Below are 26,675 nucleotides of genomic sequence, written 5' to 3'. Positions count from 1 at the left end.
TCCATGAATTCTACGTGTATGATTTGGTTTTGTATGGTTTTTATAAAGCCACATGTATCCTTGCAGGAATCTGCAATCAGTAAATACAAAGCCTTTTCACTGCTCTAGTAAATGTTGGGATGAACGATCTCAGCACCTCATTGTTGAAAAGAAGGTTGTTAAGTTTTTTAAAACCTTGATGTGGTACATGAACCACTTATGCACATGCGGAATTTTACACTTCCCAGATGTGATGACTTTAACAAAAATCTGGTCCCTGTGGAAATGAGAGCTGGCCTATCATAAGTTACCGTGTTATGTTGGTTCATTTAACGTAAGCTTGTATAAATCATTGCCAGCAGATCAGAACTTTCTTTCTGAAATGTTTGTTACATTATTTTTCTCCTATCTTCTTGAACTTTTACAATGAATGTAGATAGGCTGAATAATTAAGTTCTTCTAACTGAGCAGGATACCTTTTATTACTGATTTGAATGCTCAGAAAGTTAATGGTGTGTGTTCATATGTCAGTGAATATTGCTAAAGTTTGAAAATGAAATGTTATTTTATAGAAAATGGAATCTTTAATCTTAAAATTTGTAATGACTTTCACTGCTTTGGCTTGTTTCCTTTTCTGCCCTTCCCTTTCTCAAAGGCAGACCTGTATGAGCTCTTACCAGGAAAATATGAATTTTATTCGGTAGCCGCTAGATGGTGCCCAGTAATTGAGCCTGGAAGAGCAGCACTGCTCGGGACCCGCAAGCCAGCGAGGAGGCTGGCTTTTGGAATTGGTCAAATCGCATAATCATTAGACTAGAGTGCCTTCAGATTGTTTGAAGAGGGAGTTGTTTTTTTGCTGTTGTAGTCAGTAGGAGAATATTCTACAAATGCAGTTGTATTACTGATGGAGGAAATTCTTTGACAGTCAATGGAAATAACTGGTTTCCTAATGACTAAAAGTACTTCATACAGTGCTAAAAGATACTTGTGCACATAACTGTGTAGGCTGTGGAGGAAATAAGAACATTGATATGAATTATAAAAATAATAATAATAAAGAAAAAAAGCATTAAGGGAGGGAATAGTGGCACTGGAACAGAGGGAGCAGAGTGATGGTGAGCTGTATGTGAACTGTATGTGCAAACAGGAGCTGTAGTTGTGCGTGAGGACAATAAGCCATTGTGCTTAAACAGCTAGTTGAAGGGCAGTGAAAATCCTGTGGAAAAACACTGTAGAGACTAATTGTTTGTTTTGTGGGTTTTTGTTAAACCCATTTCCAATTTCAAAATTTTCTACCCAAGTGTCACTGTATATTGTCATTTGAATGTCTTTGATTCTGGAAAGAAAACAGCTGTCTGAAGAATGTTGTTTATTGCAACTGCAATAAACTATATAGCAACAAACTGTTAAAAAACAGTTCTTAGGCTTTTTTATTGAATGAATAGTTAAAAGAACTTTACTTGCTAGTAAAATCAAAGTGGTTGTTACCTTTACAGTTTATACTTGTTTCATAGTGGAGATTAGTTCTGGATATTTTTAAGATAAAGTTGGTTGCTTTGGGATAGCAAATGATGATTAATTAGTGGCTACTTAAACAAGGATAATTTGAAGGCTAGATCATCTCCCTGAAGTCATAAATTCTAGATGAAAGGGGAGGCTTGCCTCCAATTAAAGCATCAATGCACATCAAAACACATCTAATTGAAGCAATGTACCAAACCCGGTTACACTGTTTACTGCCTACTGTTAGGTCAGTTATTATTTAGATTAGTTTATTACCCACAATTTTTAAAAGCATCATGCTCACATCTACTATTAATGGATGTTACAGAACTTCGCCTCTTACGTTGTGAGTTCACCTGTCATTTTCTTCAAATGCCTTCTATTTTGAACTAGAGATAAATAGTCGTGATTTGAATATCTCCAGAAAATGATATTTAAAAAGCCTGAGATTTCAGTACATGATATTTTATGTATATGTCCTTCTTCAAAGGAGCAATCTGGTCACAGCACTATAAACCCCAATTTGTGCCTGTTCTTGACACTAAGGGAGAACAGTGTCTGAAATATCCTTTTCCGACGTGTTGGTACGTAGGCATTGAAGTTTATTGTGACAGACTGAACGGGCTTAACCCAGCACAGACTTAAAACTAGCATCTAAATGTAATGGCAAAGTGATCCTGCAGTTTAAACAAGCAAAAATCTCCTAGGGTATTTTTGTTCATCAGTGGCATATCTAAAGCTTTTATAGGTAATAGAAACCCACTGAATTACTACCACATGCTAGTAAATCGAGGTGTAAAGATTAAATTTGAATGTCAAATACCACCTGTAGGGTTACATGCCCTGCTTCCACAATTCAGTTGGCAAAGCCATACTTATCCATGCATGATATCCAGAACAATGATGATGTGTTCTGCAAGCTGTGGATGTAATGAAACCTGATTTCTGGTGAATTCCCGTCTCATCCCAGTGGCTGCAGTAACTCAGCCCTCTCCCTCCATGGTTCTCGTGATCTCCCCTACCTCTGACACCACCTCCAGTTCTTCCCATGTATTTTGTAGGACCTATGTAATTTTTTTTTTTTTTCCCCTTGCATAGACAGTCAGCCTGCCCTGTCTCTGTTCTCCAGCTGATAGTGAGGTGGTATCAAAGAAAAGGTGAAATCATATGCTATGGGTAGTTCTGAGATCATTGGCTAGAGGTCAGCTGGATTCAGTATAAAATACTATGCTTGTGATGCAACCTTTTACTAAGGTGGGTGGTAATTTGGATCCATTTCCTCTACCCGGCTGTTGATTTACACCTAATCTTTGAGACCTTTATAACACTGACAGACCTCCTTGAAACTGGTGAATATGTTCAAAAGTTACCAGGTGGAACAGGCGGGTGGAGAAGAACATGATTTCCTTTGGAAAGCAACCTTAAAAGGTGCAGTGCCAAGGAATGTCCATCATTTAATTGTCCAAGGGGAGAGATTCCTTGCACCAGCTTTGTCAGATCAGATTCTTCGCTTCCTCAGAGCGCAATTCCTTCCCTTTGTTGCCTCAGGTGTTTCTTGAAAGCCGGCAATACCCAATTCAGGAAAAAGATTTAGGAGAATGCAAGAGGGGATCGTCAAAAGCATAGGCATGCAAGCCTGGCCACAGAGCTAGGTCATCCAGATCGTTTCTCCTTTCTATCTTGCATGTTCTGGGAGATGTTTTTTATTAGTTTTTTCTTCTGTTGTCATTTTAATGGATATAATGTGTTTTATATTCATACTTTTTTGCTAAATAGCTGTAAGTCTTAGGTATTCTGTTGTACCTGATGGATCATTGGAAAGTTCAAAACAGTTAAAGGCTATTTGACCAGGTGCATACCTTGGGAGATTATTACAAATGATGTAATTTTGTTAAGTGATTGTAACTTATTTAAGGAGTGTAATCATGTGTGTGTATAGGAAAAACCCCACAACCCCCATCTTTCAAGTAATGGGTCCATATACTGCTGAATGCCTGTGTTTTAGGTTGTTGCAGAGCAGTGGTGATTGTGGCATGGTGTCTTGTTGTACGTTATCAACTGTAGCAGAGTGTTAATTAAGAACGATGTAACCTGCAACTCCAATTATTAGTATTGTCTGTTTAGCTGGACAGGAGCAGTGCCTTGCTTTAGTTACTTTGAAAGCTTCAATAAGAATGGTAAGATTAATGTTTTATTTTCACATCTGCTCATGAGACAGTTTAAAAATCCTGAAGTTTAAAATGCAATCGAATGTAAACAAAAGGGCTTCTGCTCATTTACATGTTAGCCAGATTTGCTAACTGATTGCTGTTTGAACCTAATCTACCACCTCCTGCTGCATTAGCTACAACAAACATTACATTTACATACTGATTTCTTATTTTGTTTTAATGTAAATAATCTGTAATTACAGTAAATTTGGACTTCTGTTGACATGAGCTTGTATAAATCTGTAAGTTTAAAACGGAAATGTTAATTACCTTGTGTCATATATATATAAAATTCAGAGGTTTTTGGGGAGATCTCCATGTGACTGAGAAAGATACTGCCTAATGGGAAATACTGAATGTATTTCATAAAAACTTAACAGAACTGAAATGAAAAGGAGCATTTGCTTGTCATTGTTTAAGGATAAACTTTTCGTTTCAAAGCTTAAAATATTACTAAAATTTCAAAGTAAAATGCTGTTAAAAAGCAAACTATTGCATCAAAAAATCAAAGCATTAAGGCAGTCACTTAACAATAGATAGGACGAATCTACTTTATATATAAAGTGTTACAGAACAATAGAAAAGCAGTAAAACTGGAAGCTTAAAAATAATAAATATCAATACTAATACTTGCTTCAGCATTGCATATGCTGATTGAACACTTGCTGTCCCCTAAGATTAGCAGTATTTGCAGTTACACCTTTTTTCGCTAAATATTGTTTCTATTCTGAATTTAGTAGACTTGCAGTTTATAAATTGTACTGTATTGAAATTTGGATGGAGTAGCTAGTGAATAAACTCTTTCCAGACTCTTAATTGACTTTTAATATTTTGAGTTTAGTGGGGGGGGAAAAAAAAAACTCTTGCAACTTCCATTGCTTGAAATTTGAGTTTCAAAGAGGAACATTTTTGTTTGCATATTGTAGCATTTCAGTCCTGGCTGAATCCTGGTCCACCACTGAGATTTCTGTGCATTGTGATAATGCCGATAACCAATGCTACATAGGCAATCCATATGAAATCCTAAACTGGTCCAAGTCTCTCTTGCTAGAACTGGTCAGAATGATGACTGTGCGCAGGTCTATTTTCTTTTCTCTGTTCTTGGACTTCTTTTTTGGTTGTAGGCAGAGTTCCTCTAATGGAAAATTGGTGCCCAAAAATACCATCAAGTTGTGTCCTCCTGCACACCCCCCCTCAGAAAAAGGAAAGAAAATCTGTCTTAACTTTAATGAGACCTGGAGTTTGGCCTTGTTTGTGTTTTTTGTTTATTTGTTTTGCTTTTGTTTTGCTTTTAATGCAGATGTTCCATTTGGAATACTGTCATCGACTGATAACATCTGCAGGAATATGAAACTGCTGCAAACACTGAAGCCAAAATTTTAGAAAAGTGTATTGCATTCAAAGTTGGTCTTCTCAATACAGTTATGTGCCCCTAAAAAGAAATAAAATTAAGCTTCAGCTTACTGTCAATGAGAAGTCTCCTTTCAATACACTTATTTTGTACTTTTGATCATAGCCTTAATGGCTGAAAATACAATTTTAGGGCAAGGTATGTTTTGGAAGCAGACTTCTATTGGCACAAATAATGTGGGGTAATCTACATCCCTCGTTGCTGGAGGAAACGTATACAGAAGGGGAGCGACACTGCTGGTTGTCCAGGTGCATCTTCAAATCAACCACATCCCACAGAGGAGCGTTGGTACATGTAGGAAGTCATTGGCACAAACCGTCCATCAGATGGGCCGTCAATTCCTCCTCCCATTGACTTTCTAAAGACTATGGTCCAGGTCTTGTGGCTGTCAGAACAGATGAGATTTTGAGCTCAAAGGATTTGATCAGTTGACTATTGCATTTCTGTGTAAGCAGAAGTAATATTCCTCATGATAATATTTTTCTGAAGAAAAGGTGAATAATTACCCATGCGTTTTAATTGCTAGCTAACACTTTCAAAACCAATTTTTTCCTGAATTTTAGTTTTTTCTTTTTTTAAGCAGCTTAATTTTTAGCCTCCTCTTGTTTAGAAATCTGAATAGTAGAAGTCTCAAAATTGTTAGTTGCTTCAAAAATTGAAGCTTTTAATTTTAAGGCACTTAATTTAAATTAACTGTGTTTGAAGGGTATTTTTTCCTTTTCTGAATACTCTGTGCTATCACATCCAAAGAAGTGGAAAACCTTTCCTATGAATAGATGCTTTTATTAGCATGTTGTTTTTTGGATCGTACTGAAGTGTATGTATCATGCATACGTTGAGAGATTGAGGGTTTGATCAAACTAGCCTGTTTTATTCTATGTTTACAGCAATTACAGAATGAAAATGCAAGTCACGTTATCGGTTAGCATCTACAGATTTCCAAATAGAGTAAAAAATAGTTATAACAGGGCCTTGTGTGATTCTGTATGGAATCCAGAGCCATTCACATATGCTGTAATTAATGTTTCAGAGCAATTAAATATGTCATTTGCCTCCGGTATTTGCTGAAAACAAATAAAAAATCAGAATCTGAAAAAGCACAGCAGGATATTTTAGTTGCTACTGAAAATTTGCCAAAAGAAAATACGATTATGGCAATGCTGAACTTATTGTTAACAATCAAATTAGAATTACCTTTGAAAACAGGCATAAAACTTTTCAGGACCTTTTTTTCTTTTTCCCCTTTTTAAAAATTTTTTAAGCCATTTCTTACAACATTTTGTGACAAGTGCAGCTAAATTCATGTTCAGCATCAATGACCTACTTCAGTTACATTCGTAGTGTCTCTCATATGCTTGATCATACCTAGCATTGACAATGAGTAAAATTTGTCTTCCATATTACAAAACCATAAGACAAGAAATAGCGCTTCATGATTTTGCTTTGTAGTATGTGATTATTATGTTTAAGATGTCACAGAATCCAAATTAAGTTGCTGAGTGAAGATATTTTTGTAAGGTAATTTTTCTTGAGATGTTAAAGCAAATGGTGCATCTCTTGCTGAAGCATCCAATGAGCATTGCATGTGTTCCTTAGCATCTGAGTGGCAAAACTGCAGCTCAGTAATTCCAGCAGAAGGAAAAACTAACAAATCAGGACTCAAATAATCTAGCAGTCTTTCTTGTTGTCTTGTATCTTAAGATACAGCTGTGCTCATATGCATACAGAATTTGTCCTTTATTGCTAAGAGGAATGGCATGTTGAAGTGTCATGGAACAGTGGAGATGTGAAGGAAATAAATCCAGTCTGTCATTCTTTTAAGAGTATGTGATAAAAAAATCAAATAAGCCCAGTTTAATTCCATATGCCAGTGGACAGGTCAAATCTGCATGAATATTGTGTAGAAATCCAAGCTATGTTAAAATGTTGCTGCAGTTTTGTAGCCTATGTAAGATTGTACACAGCTGTAATTGCCATGTCTACAACAGAAGTCCTGCCTTCTATTTTAAAAAATAGATAGCTGCATAATTTTGTACCTAATTAAGCAAAGATCCAGATGTTTTGTTACCAGGAAAATCACAAGAAAACCCCAAGTTTGTGACAACATGGACACGTAGTTGGCCTGTTTAATCTGTATCTTAAGATTTTTTTTTTTTCTTTAATTCATATGACTAAAGGTGTTTTTATGTACATTAAAAAAAAATTGAGCAGAAGTAACTTTTCTAAGTGCTCAATACCCAAATGAGAAATTTTGCTGTGGTTAGTTTTCCAGTTCTAATTGGCTGGGTTTTTGTGCTTTGTATGAAACTAAGTGGAAAAATTTCCATTTGGTTTATGCTTCAGGTAACTGTAGAGAAGCAAGAGCATGCTTTGCCTTGTTCCACTTACTGTCAGTTTTGAATGTGCATTGTAGCTTCATATTTTCTCTGGTCGTCAATATGCTTACAAGCCTGGTATTAATGGCATTATGAGTGCTAAATATACCTGATGTTTGTGGAGATAATTTGACAATACTTAACATTAGAAGAGCTTTAAAGGCTGCAGTCACCTTATTAAGGAAGGAGTTTGGGAATGGCCTTTGGTCATTCTCAGCATGCTTCCTTGCATTTAAGAGTGAAAAGAGAGATGATAATGTTGTGCCTGGACTTGTCCATGTAGAGTTTAGGGTACCCTGGGGTTTTTGCATCTAACTGTAAAACAAGCTATAACATGCTTATCCCTGGTTTTCTTGTTTTTCTTTCAACCATTTCAGGGCCCTGCAGGAGTCATTAAATCAAAACTTCATGCTGATCGTCACCCATCGAGAAGTCCAGCGGGAGTACAACCTCAACTTCTCAGGAAGCAGTACCATTCAGGAGGTGAGTGCTGTTTCACAGCTGAAGAATAAATGTAGCTCACTATAGCTAACATCAGCTCTGTTAAAAAGGGATTACATAGTCTTGATGGATATCCCTTTATTTTATTAGTCTTTTTTTTGTTGTTTAATCAACTGGATCATTAAGATTGCTGTAATTTGATTAAAGAACATGTCCTAAAAAAGGTTTTCTATTAAATTATACAAAGAAGATATTTCTTTTTGCATTGTAGTAGCAAAATACACGAACAATGTTTATTGACTTCTTCTAGAGTGATGAGGAAAGGCAGTTATTCAAATTACATTTTAAGTTCCTTGAAACTCCCTCTGTCTTCCCTTCTTTTAACCAGCTCTATCTCCATTTTGTAAGCACCTCAACCATTACTGGTTGCTATCATAGTGCTGTTAATTCTTACTGGCTTGGTAGCCAAATGGTTTTGTATATAATGGATGTCACTGCCGTTCAGCAGAATGGCCAGCAAGGGGTGATATTGTAGAGAACTTCATCAGAATTAAGTCCTATAGGAACAAATATTTCTTACATGACTCTGGACTCTCTGAATTTAGAACAAGCAGTCCTTGCATATTTTTAAAACTCCTTTCTAAAACCAAAGGTTGTTGTCTAGTGCTCCATGGTATGTCTAATGCCAGATGTTTTGGATGTTATTTTCCATATAACCCATTAACTTCTGGAAACATGACAAACAATCTAGAAATGTGAATCTTTAGAATTCACATTACAAAATATTACGATTAAATGTTTGCTTTTCAAATGAAATGTATGTTTGCTATTAGTCTGACAGTTCTCTCAGTCTTCCAGGGTTGAACAGATTTTACTGAAGTTTTTCATGTCACATGCTGACATTGTAGACAGAATTATTTTAAGTTCTGTAATAATAGCTATAGGACCATTATCTCATACAACAATGTTAAATGATCATTAACTGTTTTTATTGCAATTCCTATTATTTTTAAGATCTAAATTCTGATCTTTCCCGTGTGTGAAAGCCTGTATTCTACTTTACCTTTTTAAACCTGTTATAGTAAGTTCTGTGGGTTTTTTTATAATATAAACAAATACAATTGTGTCTTTTTTTGAGGGGATAAACTCTGACTCTTTACAATTAAAAATAATTTGAATATTTATGGAAATAAATGATCAGAATATTTGGTTTTAATTTTGAGATGGTGAGATTCTAAAAGAAAACACATACATACAACCTTAACAATTCTATGATTCTGTGATTCTATGATATTGTCTGTCTGTTATTTTATCTATGCTATATCAATTACTGCTTTGCTGGTAGGTCTTACCTGGCTTAAAGGAACCAGACAGTGCATGGGAATTCCAGCTGCCTTTACATACACTGAAGTTTTCTTGTTTGTTGGTAATGGCAGGTTACAGTCGACACATTAACATATAAAGTTGACGTAATTTAAAAGTCAGTTATGATTTTCCCCATTAAACAAGCAAAATAAAAAAAAAACCTCTCCCACCCCATAACCAGCATGAGCATCAAACCTTCCTTTGCCTTTTTGCCTCATATCTAAGTATTACATCCAATAGGGTGTATAAAATTATGAAGACCATTTCAGAGGCTAAAATGAAAAGAGAACGCTGGACCTTCTTGTGCAGCTGATGCTGAACAGGTGAATGTATCTGTGCAAAGTCTCGTGGAGATCACCAGGGATTTGGCTGTGGTAAAAGGGTTGGCGAACATTTGTCTAATTATAGAAAACAAGCACTATTTTGTATGTTTGCTCTCTAATGGCTTTTTAATTTTTCTTCTTTTAGCATAGAGTGAGCTCTATAAGAAACGATTGATGAATCTAGGTAGTCTGTGCGATTTGGAGGAATCGGTCATACCTTTCCTTCTCTTCTCTCCCTTGTCTCTCTCCTCTCCAGGGACTGTTAGATTTTTTTTTTTTTCCTTCTTTCTTTCACTCTCTTGTTCACACTTTAAGAAATTAATAGTTTACTTTCCTTCTGGTATATTTTTGTAATCGTGGAAAAGCTCTATGTGAGTTCTGGTTGCCAACCACAAGAGGGCAGGAAGGACTATTCAATTATTACCTAAAAATGCCATTCAGTGTTTTCAAATTGGCTTCTGGTATATTAACAAAAAGGAGTTTAATGGCCAAGTTATTGTTTGATTTACAGATAATTGGCATATTGCAGGGAGGAGACTTAATTTCACCCTTTTAAATTAAACAGGGAGATTTAAAAAGACATAAAATATTCATTAATGTTCAGTGATTATAAAGCAGTGGCATATATTTATTCTACCTTTATTACTGTTTCGATGGGAAAATACTGCAAATATTTCAGAAATCGACTTGGCCATACTGACAAGTTGAAATGTTTAAGCAGTGTTAATGCAATCTACTCACACGTTATATCCTATGCGGAAAGATTCAAAATGACTACATCAATTATTAAAAGAAATATTTAAAATTCTATAAATGTTCTACTGCTTGCCACAGTTGGGTGCAACTGTCTCTCCAGGGCTAGTTGTTTAGTTTGTTTTTACTATTAGTACTGTGAATTTTAAGGAATAGATATTTTTTCCGAGTTTTTTAAAAAAAAAACAAAAAACCCCACACGAAAAACCCAACCGCACCACTCTTTCAAAACTGTCGTAAATATTTTGTAATGGATTAAATGCAAAATCCAGTGAGCTCTCAGCTGTACTCTCCTAAACTACTATTGCTTCAGTTCTCTGTCATCTTTTTTTATTGCTTAGAATGCATGTTTGATAGTAAATGATATTTGGATGAATTGTTATTTCAAAGAAATCTTGGTGTTTAATGGGGAAACAATCTGACAAAAAATTCTGAGAGAATCCTGAAGCTGTAGTTCTCGTGTCTGCTTCCACAATTTCTTGCATATTAATTCAATAGTTGGATTTTGGATGGTACTTGAAAATGCCTTTTTTTTTTTTTTGCATGCTTTTATCTACATCTTCAGTTGTTTACATATTGAGACTTAATTTCTCAGTTTAAAAAAATATGTTACGTTCAGTAATATTGATATGGGATAATGAGTCTATAGGGAATCTTCAGAAACTAAATAAAAAATTAAACTGAACTTGTCCAAAATTCTGGATATTGGATTTTTTTTTTTTTTTTTGATGAATTGGGCAGGGGAGTTGCTAACTTGGAAAGTTAATGATAACATGTTGGATTAAATTGCAAATTAATCTGTGTCACAGCTTTCTGACATCTGTTTGTTCTTGTAAAATTGCAGTATTAAATTAATTCTGGGCAGATACTGCTCTGGGAAATATCATGGTTACTTTTTTCCATGATCTGCATTTTAAAGTGGAAATTAGTAGGTTTTGTGCCAGTTTGGAGACTGTAAATTAATACATTTCCAATGTATTATATGTTAAATAGGACAAATCTAGCAAATTGAACTCCTAATACTTGCAAGACTAAAAGGAGTTTTCTCTCTGAATACTTGCTCTTTATTCTGCGAAGATAATTTGCAGAAGCTATCCATAATTGGAGTGAGAGAATTTTAAACTTTTGCTTTGAGAAGCTACGTGGTAAATTATTACAAGGCATTGCCACATGCAACATAATTTGTTTTCTGTCTATTCTTACGAACTTGTTCTCATTTAGAAATTAACTTTTCTACTACTTTTCATTTTTGCAAGTTGTAATATTATTTGACGGGAACAAAGGACGACCCTTTTTGGGGGGGGGAGTACTTAAGTGTTTCACAGAAAGCATGTTTGTGTTCTCATCCCGGAGCAGACAAACTAATTTGTGAAAAACATTTTGAATTTGAGTTCTTGTTACAATAGCATGCTCCACACTTTTTTTTGTTTTAGCCAGTGACATAGGAAAAAAAGAATTAACAATGTGGATAACTCAGTTAAAAACAAGGAGTTGGCGCTTGTCTATTTTACTTTTGGTAAAGACTTTGAAGCCTTTTTGTGATTCCTGTGTGCAGGATTACAGAAGTATCCAGTGTACACAAGCTGCGGCTGCTGTAGGGTGGACGAGTTAAATATGCAGGAGCCTCAGGCCTCTTGTAGCTTGGTGATTTTATTTTGTAACTGCTGGAAATTCCAGCTGAGAATACTACATAAAGCATGTACCAGGCACTATAATTCCTAGTAAAACATAAAATCTGTGTAAACAATGCAAAGAAGATGGGTCCCTAAATACTCTCTGCTTCTGCATAGCTGCATCTGCTCTTTATTCCGTTCCTTTAGCCAATAACCTGATCGGAGGCTGGCTGCTTAGCATCCCTGTCACCTGTGATAGGTAATATATTTGTTCTTTGTTCCCTGTAGACTTACTGGCTAAGGTGGAGTATGAAAAGCAATGTATCCAATAGCACTCCAGGCAGGAGGAGGAACTATTTGTGCACACAACTGCTTGGGCTGAGATAAACTATAAATTCTCCGTTGACAGACCCTAATGACAGTTTGAGGTCCTTTGTGCTGAATTTTTAAAAACTTTTTCGATAAGTAGATGAATGTGAAACGAGATAACAGAAACACCATTTATAAACACGCAGGCAGAAACCTTACTTAAATGGCATATATATAAAACAATATAGGTCAGCAGATTAATTACCTTCAGCATGCAGAAAAATAATCCATCTGAAGGTCTTGTACCTTTTTCAGGTCAGATTTTTGGTATCTATACAAAATATTTTCAAGCCAATTGTTGTTGAGTGAGATCATCCACAGTAAAGGTCAGACATTGGCATGGGGACACAAAATGTATATATAAATAATGATGTTCTTTTCAATCTTGCATCTAAGCTATTACAATAAAATGCATTTGCCAGAGATCAGAATATGAACATATCCAAAGATGGTACATACATTAACAGTTTCAGAAACAGTAATATTATATTTTGAGTTTTTTTACTTGCTTCAAAATTGTTGAAAACTATTTTTATGCTAACAAAAATCAGTAACTAACACTTTGGTATTTAATAGGAGGTGCACAAACATTCTACACTGTTGTTCAATTATTCTCTTAGTATCAGAGAAGCTAGTGAAATATGTTGTTGCTATATGATTGTACTGGAGATGTATATTCTTTTTGTGAAATTCACATGTTTTGTTTGCTTTTTAAAGAAATCCGTCATGTAAAAGCGGTATTAAACCTACAGTGAGTCACAGCAAGAGAATACATAATTTAAACATCTATCACTGTCATAGCCTCAGTGTTCTATAGTGGTAAATGAGTATGAGCTAGCAAGCTAGGCTTTCACTTTTTTAACAAGGAGAGAGAAAAAAAAATATTTTTATGAAGCTAAATTGACTTCTTGATTTTTTTTTTCCCTTTCTTTTAAAGAAAACTAGCAGATTTCTAAACTGAAATATATTTGCTGAAATAAATCCTTGATAAACTTTTTGTAAATGGTCATGTGTTAGGAATTTATATAAAAAGGAAGTTCCTTGGGAAATAAAGAGAAAATATCTTTTATGTACCTGTTTGAAGTGATAGCTTTATTAGGCACTTAAAATATCTTAATATCTGACTGTAGAGATCAGTTTCAAAGAGATCATATTGATAAAGATATATAAGCATTATTCTTTTTATGCAACAGAAACAGCAATAAGAGATAAAGGAAGGGCACTCTTTTACTTCTCTATTAATTATGAAGCTTAATGTATTCTTGACAGAATATGTTTCATAACCTGTAACTTGGTTTTGGTGGGTTTGGACGTGCATATCATTAAAGAAACGGTCTTCAGTTATCAAAAACTAGTAAACATGGACATTTTTATATGCAAGAAAAGGCAGAGAGTAAATAATTGCACTGGTGACCAATACTGTAATAATCCTGTTTTACAATATGCACTTGACAGGTTGTAATAGTGCTAATTGAAGAGACTAATTCACACTTGCTTCATTCTATTCAAAGGCAAAATCAGCAGCTTGTTTTGCTTTTGACCAGATGGTCCTGATGAACACCTACTGTGCACTTTAAGTGCTTTACTAGAATTACAAAGGCTGGGGGCTGCGTCCGACTCAAAATGATTTGAGAAGAGAAAAAAACCTCACTGCTCAATGGATTTGGTGCAACTAAATTAATTCTAGTGGACCCATTACACATTGAGCCCCCTTTTCAAAGTGCTGAGCCTCCTCGTTTGTTCTGTAGCAATGAGAAAGTGAAAGGCAGATTACTGCAAACAGAAATAAAAAAAAGTGCTGTGAAAAGGAGAAAAGAGGCCTTGAAGCCTTTTCATATCATTTGGGTTTTTCAAGTGCGTTATTTTTGGGGAGGGTGGATGTATGAAAAGCCAATTGGAGTTTTTTTTGTTTTAAAGTGCGCTATTTAAGTACTATGAATATAAAAGCAAGAGCAACAGTTGACTGAGTTTACTGTGGTAAAGCTTTGTGTCCAAGGATGAATCAAATTCATTATAGTCAATGCTTTGTATTTTCATATGAATGTAGAGTTAGTTTCACAAGACTGTGTCTGTTTAGGATAATTATAATTTAATATTTTCCTTTCATAAAGTTATCACTGTAGATATCTAAAATTTTCTGAAAGCAAGGTTTTTCCTTGAATAAATTTAGAAGCACCCAGAGAGTTTAAAACTCTTCAGGAAGCTGTTTGATTTCCAAGGGAAGGTGAGGCGTGTTCCAATAGCGTCGAAGCACAGATTATTATAACTAATTAGAAGTCACACATCTGTTAGCTTTCGATTTGTCAGCGCTTGTAGTTTTGGGTGTATGTTTATATCTTCCTTCTTCCTTTCTCTCATTCTCGGTCTCTATTACACTCCATCCGTAAGTGTAGTTGGATTTGAGAGAAACTCTCAAAGGATAAGGAACAATTTATTTGAATTTGAAAGTAATGAGGAGTCATTGTTATAATTTTGGTTATAGCTTCGGCTTCGTAAATGCTCAGTCATGTGAGTTGTCCTTATTTTAGAAGTAATCATGTTGAATTGAATGGCTTTGCTCATGTAATTTAAGGATGCTAAGGATTTTGGGGATCAAGACCTAATTTAAAACCCTGAATATTTTTTAAAACTGCAATTAAAACCATTGCTTGCTATTCTGATTTTGAATATTTGCTATGTTTTGCTTTTGGGGTGGAGAATTTTTATGCAAGCCTTCTGTCATAATGCTGGCTATTAAAAAGGTGTTAGCATGAAATGACAAGAAAACCTAAGCAGCTTTATGAACATATTAAACAGCTATGGCCCTAGTTTCTGTGCTGCTTAAAGTGGGAAAGCAGTACTCTGCAGCTAAATAGCATAGCACTGCTTTCTGTATGAATTATATTTGGTTGAACCATAAATGAAAAATTAAAGTTAGCATTTTTTGCAGTTAAAAAAAATAATTTACAGCTTGTAAATTAACGTGTGCTAGAGCATAGTTTAACCTTTCTATCCTATGTTAGCTATAATATGATCACTTCTATTATTGTATGATACACACTTATATTAAAAAAAAAAAAACCCACAATTGTTGAATTGCTGATTTGTTTTCAAACAATGAAATTTGTATTTGTGCAAATTATAGCAGGCACAGTGTTCTCTCATGTTTTCTCATCAAACAACCCAATTATACTTATAAATAGTGAGGTGCTAATGAACTGTTGTTCTGGAAAAGTTTTTTTTTTTTTTTAACTTGAGTAAGAAAGGAAACACTTCACAATTTTAGAGTGCTTGCTTGGTGAGAACATATTTGAAAATATTGTACTTATGTAAATTATGTTGGTGCTATCACTTTTAAATACACAACAGAAGCTAATCTAAAAACCCCATCGGTTCATATGGAGCGCAACTAGATTCTTGACATTGTAAATTGCTCACTTAATTGGGAACTGATGGTTTTCTTTTATTCATTGAGTTATAGAAGGTTTTTCAGTAAGCGTATATATTTTGGTTTAAAGTTTATTAGTGCATCCATTTAATAGAAAGAGGAAATTTTTTTTGAGAGTTGCAGGGATGAGAATATTTAACGTAGTAATTGTGGAGATACGACACCAAAATGGTCAACGGTATTTTAGCAGCAGTGTAATGATAGCGTGCTGCATCGCTTTGTGATTACTGTGCAAAGAAAATACTCAGTTGCCGTTTCAAATGTGAATGAATAATGTTTGCCTCTGTCAAGTCCATAACATCTTAGTGAAACGGCACCCTGTATCTCTTTAGTAAACCTGTTTCTTAGGATTTTTCAGTTATATTCCTATGTCTGTGTGAAACATGACTTGAAAAGTTAGTCTTTTGTTTTGTTATGAAGAATCATGAGCATAAATTGAAGAGCCTTGCACTAATTTAAAGGATAAAATGGCCTCTCAATCACTCTCAAGAAATCCCTGTTACTGTTTTTAAAAAGGGTTATAGAAGCTCTCAGCAAACATTTGCAATAAGTGGCAAAATTTATGCCTTGCTTTGTGGTAGTTGCGTGACCAGACAGTGGGGTATAGGATTGTTTTAAGGTTTTTACAGCTGCAGGCAAAAAGCATCTGTTCCTAGAAAAGCCTTCATTGTTTAATTTTGACACTGACTTTTCCATGCTGCTTGTACCAGTCTCTGGATTAGGTGCCACTAAGATAAAATTTGGTTTAAGTTGCTCTCAAATGCAGCTGTCATTATACATGGCCTTGTAGCTTAGGCAAAGAAGACATAATCAAAGCAAGCATTTTTGTACAAGGTCATTTTGGTAGACTGAAAAAGCTCAGAGCAGGAATTTTGACAATATTGTATCTTGTGAGTAGCTTGGCTATTAGCTTTTCTGTTTGTTTAATGATTTTTCTGGTGATCACTAATGTGTATGACTGCCTCAAACAATGAAAGAAAGGGATTTTTAAACTGCCTTGCCTTTTCTTTTACATATACTTTATATAGTATTTATTTTGATTGAGCAGTTACTGTGGTATTAAGTTACATACATTCCATGTGTGTTTGTATCTCTATATCTCTACAGTGAAATGGAATGATTTACAAAAATCAGGGGAAACTGACATTTTTGCAAGAGCTTCCATTTTCTTTCCTTCAAAGTTTCTGGTGAATTAAAAATGAAAGAGCACTTCATTTTATGTATCCCAGAGTTGTGTTAATTTCTACCCAGCTGGTCTAAAATGATTGATACAAAGCCAAATTTGTGACTGCCTGCATTACAAAGTCTATAATTTGCTAATGAATTATGATAATAATCTTTCATCATACATGAAAGATTTAGACAAACAATTTACTAACTATATAGTTTGATCACAATTTTTGGGTTTGTACCGAGCCCTGAATCTACTTTTATTTTTCACTGCCTAGATTGGCAGACCAAAGTGAACTTATTCTTACCCTGTTTGGGAAGCAATAATGCTGGAAGATATGTGGGGGCAATGGTGGACAGCAGGAATGATATAAGTTTGAGGTGTAAAACTTCATGTTTAATGTATATACAAATCAAACCACCAGAGAAGTATCACAGTAGGCATGGCACAAGAAATTGTTTGAGACTGCGTTTACTGTTGTAGGGACATAAAAGTAAATGAAAACAGGGTAATGATGTTCTCAAGTTAAACCTCCTCTGGGTATAGTGGAGGCAAGCTATTTTAAAGCATAGACAGACAAAGCCGTAGGAACAAACTAGGCTTAAAAAGAATGGAAAAGAAAACCAAATCCTCCAGAAGAGGGGCAACTGCCACAAGATGCTGTCAACCTGCGTGAAGTTTGTGGTTACCTGCATATCATGTCAGCAAACAGTTGGTCTTGAACACTCCAAGGACCTTCTGAGGACAGTGTTCACAGCAGGACATGAGCAGGTGTCTTCCTATATGAAATCTGCTCATTTTTGGTCTTCTTGGGGAGTGGATCGTCACCTTCTGACCAAAGGTTACTTCCCAGTTCTGCAGAAATTGCTTCTGTATTGGGTATTTTACTTTTCCAATAGTGAGCAGCACAGGAAAAAGGAGGAGCTTTCTGTTCAGTGCCCTCTGACTGTTCTTCTGTTTTGCAAATAGCCTCAGTCATTCTTCTGTTCCTCTTGAGCTCAGTGTAGTGGATTTAAGTAGACATCATTTTGATGTCCACCCTAGAAAAACCAGCAGGCAAACAAACCCACAAGACCTAACACATATATCCAGTACTGCCATTATAGTCTGGATGAAACTGTTGGCTTGAGTGGTTTCTGGCTTTATGTACTTCTCTTCAGACCATGAGTTACCTGAAATAGCTGGTTTCTCACCTCAAAACCACACACGTATGACTGCCCAAAAGAAAATCGCATTGAGATTCCTGTGGCTCATGTGTACTTCATGCAACGTGAAGTATTGTCTGACTAGTAAAAAGGTAGAAAAAACAAAGAATAAAGGATAACGGCAAGAAAGTAGGACAACTGTCAGTATCAAGAAAATGCGATCCAGAGCAAGGACTGGTAATGTGGCCTTATGAAAAGGTAAGGAAGGAAGCTTTGGGGTGAGTGCTGACTGGGAAGGGGATTGACTGTGAACAAAGGCTTTTTGTTGTTGTTTTGTTACGTTGTTTGTTCATACCATGTTTAGGGAACTAGAACTTTGTGAATAACCAGGAATGTGTTAATGAATTAATTCTTACTGAATCAGGTTAAAAAGTGTTTGGTTAGGAGAGGATATTTTTTTTTAGTCAATCTTCCCAGCTGATATAAAGTACAGAACAGTGCGTGTTCATTGTGTTTTGGAAGAAAAAGAGATTTCCCCCTCCCCCCCGCCTTGGGTTACCTGCAGAAACTCTCTCAGACTGTGTCATATGCAGCATAGAATACTGCTAATGTTGATTCTTTGGGGATGATACTTTTGGAATTAAGTTAATGTAATACAACAATTTTTTGAGACATCATTCATTTGTGTATATTGCTTTGGAGTGAGGAGGGGGGTTGTGAACAACAGAGATTTGGTGTACCAAAGACCTTAACTCTCACCAATCTTCTTCCTCCCCAGGAAGGTGATTTTATCTAGTAGCTGTTACCTAGTATATCTAATATCTAGTATCTCTCTGGGAAATGATGATGTTACTGTCACTTGAAAGTGCAGAAGAATATCTCAAGACCTTCACAATGTTGGAAACAGATAAGCAATAAAAGAAATAAAGGGAAACAAAGATTTTTTTAAAAAATATTTTTCTACAATTTGTCTGTGAGGAAGAGCCTCTTCCTACAATTCTGCACTTACAAAATGGCAGTAAGTCCGACTACCTGGTATCGCATGGCATAGCTGTACATACCTTACTCCAACCCCAACAAAGGGAAATGGAGAAAGGAATAATGCATCCTAAGAACTGACAGAATTTCAGTAATTTCATTCAGAGCATCCAAGCAAAATGCAGCACCCCAAATACCTCTGAAATTTCTTCCAGGATAAACAGACAAAGGTTTTATATTGTTCTCAAATTTATTTTAGTAATTTCTGATTACAGGTTACCTTTTACTGAACTCAGCAACTCTAAACCAGTAACTTTTACTTAAGAAACACTGCGGGCTATGTTTGTGTCCCATTATTAATTTCTCTGTAACAGTAAGCTGAATCTCCGTTTGAAATCTCCCCTCTGTGTCTTGCATAAACTCCTGTTCGCACTTACCCACAAAAAGTTCCCCTTCTAAGACAAGAAGGACATATTCCTGAATAATTCAGAAGCAGGGAGTGTAAGAAGGGCTTGGATTAATCTGGGGAGCGTTTTGTGTGTTGACAATTTCACCTATAACTAACAGTCTCTTTCACCCACTCTGCTTAAAAGGTCTTGGCTCTTTTTTATTCTATGCATTGACATTGGGCTGGCAGAGAAAAGACTAGACTGCAGCTGAGAACTATGACCACAGGGCAGCACAGGCCAGAACTAAGACAAACAAAATGGAGAAGCTCTGACATTCACAAAAAGCAGCAACAGAACAGTGGAAGAGGATGCTTTTTTACAGTACGAAACAGTGAAGTGAAACTTTTCTCCCTGATACAAAAGATAAACTGTCAAGTGAGAGGGGTCCATGTTAATATTTCAAGGTTGGGTCTTATGAAGACAATGAAAGATAGGGAAGTTCTCTAGAGCATTCTGTGAGGTCTGGGTGGGATGAAAGTTTCTCGTTTTGATGAACTAAGAGTAGCAGACTGAGATGAAACTTGAATTGCCATGGAGATATCTTCACTCTCCTTAAATTTTGCCACAGAACACTAAGTTGTAGTTCACAGCTATGTCTACATTAGCACATGGGACAGTGCAATAGAAGGTCTGCATAGAAAACCAGTTGGTGGTGAGGGTCTAACATCCATGCTATTTCTGTTTCTGGCGTTCTACTAGCGACCATTTCTAGTCTGGTCCTGTGGGTTGAATGTTTCTTAGTAGTTGAGATTTAAAAATTGTGCATCTTCTGTTTCAGTTTGATCCTAATGGTATTTGGTTTGTGTGCTCTGAGATAGCTCCATCATGCAAGCTTAAGTACAGTAAAGTCAGACAAGTGTGAGACTTAAGACCAGGAATGTGTTTTTGAAACACTAATGCAATTCTGACCTACAAGGACTGGATCTGCATCAGCCCTTGATGCAAAATGATACTTTCAAATGTTACACCATTGGGAAACCTTCTCCATTGTAGCAGAACGTCATTTTTTAAATAATTCTGTAAACAGAGGTGATCAAATTATTCTGGAATGGGAACAAATAAATGAAACATCTAGTGAAAAGTGCACTTTCTGTGTGTTTTCAACTTGCTGCAGAGTAGCCATGCAAAGAATCACCATGAGCAGTAAGACAAGCCTTTTAAATACCCAAAAAGGTATCGTTTTTCTTTGAGTGGTACATTAGCATTGTATTTCATTCAGTTTTTTTCTTAAGATCAGTTTGGAGTGAGGAACAATAGAAGTCAGAGACTAAATCTTTCTTCTGAAACGTAAATACAAAATGTTTGAAGGAGAGGATACTTTTAGCATGTAGTCTAGAAATAAGCATCTGTCATCTCAGGACACTGGTATCAGAGAGAACTGCAAATCCAATTTCAGTTCTCATTTGTGTCTTTTGCCTTGTGTCAGTTCATAGGTCAGATCTAAGATCATTCAGTTTTGACTTAGAAAATCTGACAATCACCCATCTAGATTTTTTTTTTCCTTTGTAGGTAATTTTGCCTGTTTAGTAAACCATCTTTTTATCTTTTTTTTCTCTTCTTTTTAAGAATTTGTTTTCTTCTGTTTCTTTTATTTGCTCTTAGTCCACGTACATGTTTTCTTTTTCACTGCTTTCTTGTTCCTACTTTTTATCTTCTGGTTTATTGACTCTTGCAGCTTTTAATGAGAAACTTAAAAATTTCTTCATTGCTGCTTGTTTAAAAAAAATAATCAATATGGCTTATCTGGCTTAACTTTTCTTAATACTGTTTTCTTCTTACAATGCAGAAAAACATACTGTAAATCAGAAACTTTTAAATTATTATGCTCTTTATACTTATTTTCTGTGATGCAGAGTGCTAAGTATGTTGAATTACACTTGAAAACTGTTCCCGTGTGGAGGGAGTTACTGAGTACAATGCTCGCACGTTAGCTTTTCAGACAGACTTGAATTTTCTCTGATTATCATATGAATATCAAATGGATTTTTTTCTATCAACTGAATTGTTATTCTTGGTGTTCACTTCCATAGTTCAATAAAATCACACTTTCCTAGTATTTAAGAAAAAAAAGTGGTTTTACATTTTTGGTGTCTTTTTGCTGGTATATATTTTATACACTGAGTTTGCATAACTATGAGTATCCTTGGGGTTCAGAGGAGGAGCTGTTAGTACAGATCTGTAAAACAGTTGTTTTATTAACATCCTCACAGGGAAAAAACAGACAGAATAGCTGAACATGTAAATGAGCAACTTGTGATGCTATATCTTGTCAAATAACCATTGACGCGGTATAGCTGAGCAAACTGTTTCAGTGTGTGCATATACAGTAGGTATTTCTCTCCAAATTAATATTTGCATTTGAAATATGTGTGTAGTGCAAATACATGAGAAGTATATAACAATTAATAATATTTTGTGTTTGATGTTTATATATTATGTGCTCTGCATTTTAATTCTTAATGTTATCTGCTGCTTTAGTCATCTTGAATTAGTGTTCCAAATGTATTGATTCAAAGGGATTTATTACTTAGTTATTAAGGTTTGATAGACATCTGTAGACTTGAAAAAGGTTGGGTTTGGTCAGTAGTTAGCTGGCATTGTTTGAAGTTGCCCTTTTGTTCTTCAAAATTTCAGACCATTTTAAAACTCCTATTTCACCTTCATGAATGTTTCTGAGTTGTACTGATGAGAAAAACTTACAGAATATGACACTGATTTAATAGTGCTTTCCAGCCTAGAAGTGCTCTGTGCATACCTTTAAAATAAAGGTGGACTTCTAATCTGATTTGGTTAAACCAACATGAAGTGTTGTGTGAACATTCTTATTTATCTTAAGGGCAGCTTATTCTACTTTAACATAAACAGAGGAGGAATCAGATGAAGTCAAAGCCAAGTAAGGCCTTGTCCTTGGTGAGGAAAAAAAATATTTTCAACCTTTGTTAGTTAATACATGACAAATAAGTCAAAGTCAACTCCCTGTATTGACAAAACAGTCATATATGTGCGTCTGGTAGCGGGCAAAACTTTGGTTCCCTCAGAGTCCCGTCTTCGCTATGCAAGCAAGTAGAAACTACAGTCCATACTAAAACCAGCTGTACTGGTTGTAAAGTAATAAAGTAACACCAAGTACTATAGTGCCAAATGTGGAACATGCAAGAAACCTCGTAAGCATGCCCATCTGGCAGCACTCGTACCGTCTTAGTATAATGAGCTTAAAATTTTCCCTCTGAAGTGGCACATGTTCAAGTGTATACATAAGGACTTTTATTTGAGGACCTTTTAGAGTCTCTCTTGATTTTATGTAACAACAAATTATTACCTCTATAATAATATTGAGGGGAAAAAAAAGAAAGTGGCATGTTCTTCAAGGTATTTAGAGTCCCTTCCTGGATTTCTTTCCATGACAACTTTCTTCTTCAGCCAAAAGGAGTCCTTTGACTTTGATTGATTTCATAGACAAAAAAATGCTTCTTAAACTTTTTGAAAGCTCTTTCTCAATTCCTTGCATTTTTTGTTCTTCTGTTTGTGAATCATAACTAACTTACTGTAATGTAGTTGGAATAAGGAAGAAAAGTCAGTTTTTTACTGTTATCTTTGACTGCTTGGCAGTTCAAATGTAGCGTTTCTTTAGAAATTGCTAGGAAGTTTCGTGTTCATAGCCATCAAAAATAAAAATTTTTTACACTTTCAATTTCTGCAAATGTGCTACCCATGTTCTACCACAGTTAAAATGATGACTTGGGTAATTTTTCTTTTCAGTTTTTTGTTCATTTTAATGATAAATGTCACAGTTACTGAGTAAATGTGAAAATACTCTACCGTATCATGAGGTTCATGGTGTTTTGGAGCAGCTCAGTGTTGCGGCAGTGGTTCTTTGATCTTAGAGAGTGGAATGAGAGCTGTAGAGCAGTGTTTATGCAGAGCAAAATTAGCTGTATTCCCAAAATGCACTTTAAGATAGCTTATTTTTCTGGTCATTTTATCAAAAATGAAGACCTTGTAGCATCATAAATTTAGGGCCAATTCTGCCATCCTGTCTGCTTGTGCAAATAGGATGTAGCTCCTGCAAAACTGTTGGTGTCCTCTGGGAGTCATGTCCTGCTGCCCTCCTCGTAGAGGAGCAGGGGCTAGGTGAGGATGAGCTGTTCTCAGAAGCCATTTGCCCTTAGACTTATGTTTTGGATCCTAGCTGGGGGTCAATGTCATTTTATAGCTGTGTTTAACTCCCTGTTATCCTGCTCCCCTTTTCCTCCCCATGTGCTGCTTTGAAGGCAGCCACTGGGGTCAGCAGCAGCCTGGCTTCTGCAGGAGCTGAGCTGTTGCTCAGAAAGGGAGCCTGAGAAACAGTGCAGAAGCAGGAGCGAGGCAGACCTGTCAATGGCTTTTTTTCCCCCCGCGAGTGTTAATTGTGGTCACAAAAGTTAAGTGTTTCTGTAAAATTAACATCTTGGTATTACGTATTTATTTTCCACCATGTAGCTTCGATGTCAAGTTTATTCAGCAGACAAGTCAAAACAAGAATATTTTTTCTAACTGCTGTTACAGCAAGACTCAGCCTGCGATCTCAGAAAAATCACAGTGTTCATTCTGGTTAGCAGCTAATAGGAAACAATAAATATTTAGGGTTCAGAATTTAATTGGCACTGATCTGGATGCAAGAAGAACAACTGCACACAGTTTACTCTTGTGAAGCTTTACTGATTCTTTTTTAAAAGGAAAGCTCTGATGAAAGTAAAGAGGTGTTTAATTTGCAAGTATTTCTACACAGTTTTTATTCTGAATGTGCTTTTCTATCCTTCTCTATCCCTGCATAGTAAACATAGACTTAAGATCTTCTGATTCAGAGACAGATACTGGAAAAAAAAGTCTAATGTTGTCATTTCTACTGTTCAGCTTGTTCATTTGAATGATATTGGGGCTTTCTTATGTGTTAAATTTACTTTTTTTCCCAAGGTTAATGTCTGCTATGCATTTGTAGGTATTGTTAAGATAATGTTACACTAGCATATCCCCAGAATCTCCATCCCAGGTTCTAATCTTTTAGTGATCTAGTTACAAGGGTCAGATCTGGAATATCGCTCTTGAAGAGATGGTGATAGGAACAGAAGCTTTCTGTTTTTCTAGCATTACCTGTATACCAAACTCTAGAAACAGAATCTTTGTTACTAAGGCAAATGATCTTTTGAATTTCAGTGAGTAACTGAGGATATTTCTTCAAGTGTAGATTGATCCCATGCTTTCAGAGCCTGCAACAAGGTCAAAGATATGCAGCAGAATGAACTGCACATACCTTTGAACGGCTTCCTGCTCCCACAGCTTCCTTGCAAACCGTGATAAAGATCGAGTCCTCAGGTTATCATCATTGGCACAGCTACCACAGATGGATCTATATTCAATAGCTGGTATCTCAATCTCTACTTTCAAAACAATTTTGGTGATTTTTGGAAAGGAGTGACTTATTTCCCCTTGAATCTGATCTGTCCTTATTCTCCATAGCTTTGGAGAGAGACTACACACATTTCTTCTGGTCTGGAATTACAATTTAAAATGCCTGTCTTTGTTGACACCATTACCAGCAGCTCTTAGCTTTTTGTTGGCTTTCTGCCATCCTTGCAACCTTTTTTCCTGCTGCTTTTCAGGAATTTGTTTTCACAAGACATCTGCAGGCAAGCCTTTTCTGGGTCTTCTAATCCATCGGGCTTTAATAATGGCCTCTTATTTCAAGGGAAGAGGATTTTACAGAAACTATTCCAAATATCTACAATGAATACAAGATGAGAATACTTACCTTTAAAATAGGGGGTTTGAGTGCCTTTATTTTCGCATTCATGTGGAGAGTTTTGATGTTACTGAGCAGGTTTCTCTACTCGAGGAGGTCAGTTAATCTGTGTTTCCTAACCTGCCAGATTCCTGTCTGTACACTGCAGCTCATTTCTTGCCCAAGAAATACCTTTGACAGTGAGTGTGTCATGACTGCTATTCATGCTCATCTCACTTAGAGACACAAAGCTACAAAATAAATTAACCAAATTTATTGTCAGCAGTCATGCCATCCATGTGACAGGATACATGGCTTTCTTGATGATTGGCAGGTAAGTGACAGCTCGTTCGCTCAGGGAAGACACAAGCTCTTTATAGAATGTTTTTCAGCGGCTGAACCAATATTACGGTGATTGTCACTCATTGACAAGGACGTTCAGGGACTTGAGTCATCTCTTAGAAAGCATTTGGTCTTTCAGAAAGGCCTGTTCCCTTCTGGTTCATCTGTTTGAGTGCCTAAAGATGATATGCTGAGATGATTTGGAATGTTTCTGACAGCCAGGAGATCTTGGAGGATATCCTCAAGTCTTTCCAGGTTGTGGTTACTCAAGGCTGATCTTTTAATTCCAGAAACAACAAAAAAAGTGCTATTCCAGACCTTACATCTCTGTAGCATGCTTGTTATATACATTCTTGATCCGTTGGACATGCTTTTAATTCATTTTCTTCTAAGTGTTCTCACAAAGAGATGATTATGATTTCACTATCCTGTTTGAAACAATTTTAAATCCAGGGCATGTTCTCTCTGCAGGTGAATTACCATCAGCATATCCCAGTCCTTCCTTCAAGTTTTTGGCTTGTTCCTGCTGTCTTCCCTATCTCAAATCCATGGACACCATGGATGTATGGGGATGCTTTCAGGATGTGCTGGTTTCAGCTGAGATAGAGTTAATTTTCTTCATAGTAGCTAGTATGGGGCTATCTTTTGGGTTTGTGCTGAAAACAGTGTTGATGATTCATGGATGTCTTCGTTATCGCTGAGCAGTGCTTACACAGAGTCAAGGCCTTTTCTGCTTCTCACCCCACCCCACCAGCAAGTAGGCTGGGATTGCACGAGAAGTAGGGAGGGGACGCAGTGGGACAGCTGACCAAAGGGATATTCCAGACCATATGATGTCATGCTCAGCAGATAAAGTGGGTGGAAGAAGAATGAAGGGGGGGATGTTCAGAGTTATGGTGTTGTATCTTCCTAAGTCTCTGTTAGTGAGATGAAGCCCTGCCTTCCTGGAGACGGCTGAACACCTGCCTGCAGATGGGAAGTAGGGGACGAATTCCTTGTTTTGCTTTTCTTGCGTATACAGCTTTTGCTTTACTTACTAAACTATCTTTATCCCAACCCATGA

General features: G+C 36.1%; 1 protein-coding gene across 1 annotated transcript in view; it reads left to right on the top strand.

Moving 5' to 3' along the window:
* The window catches only part of FAF1 (Fas associated factor 1), a gene marked incomplete at both ends in the record, with an annotated part of 172,736 nt that overhangs the window by 44,060 nt on the left and 102,001 nt on the right, over positions 1–26,675 (top strand). Inside the window, one exon of the mRNA XM_082002714.1 lies at positions 7,856–7,961. Coding sequence (XP_081858840.1) covers positions 7,856–7,961 — 106 coding nt within the window. The remainder of the gene's footprint in view (positions 1–7,855; positions 7,962–26,675) is intronic.

Source organism: Phaethon aethereus (assembly GCF_964289735.1).
Source record: "Phaethon aethereus genome assembly, chromosome: 8".
NCBI classification, from domain to species: domain Eukaryota; kingdom Metazoa; phylum Chordata; class Aves; order Phaethontiformes; family Phaethontidae; genus Phaethon; species Phaethon aethereus.
The sequence above is the reverse complement of the archived record's forward strand: the minus strand, read 5'-3'. Positions and strand labels throughout refer to the sequence as shown.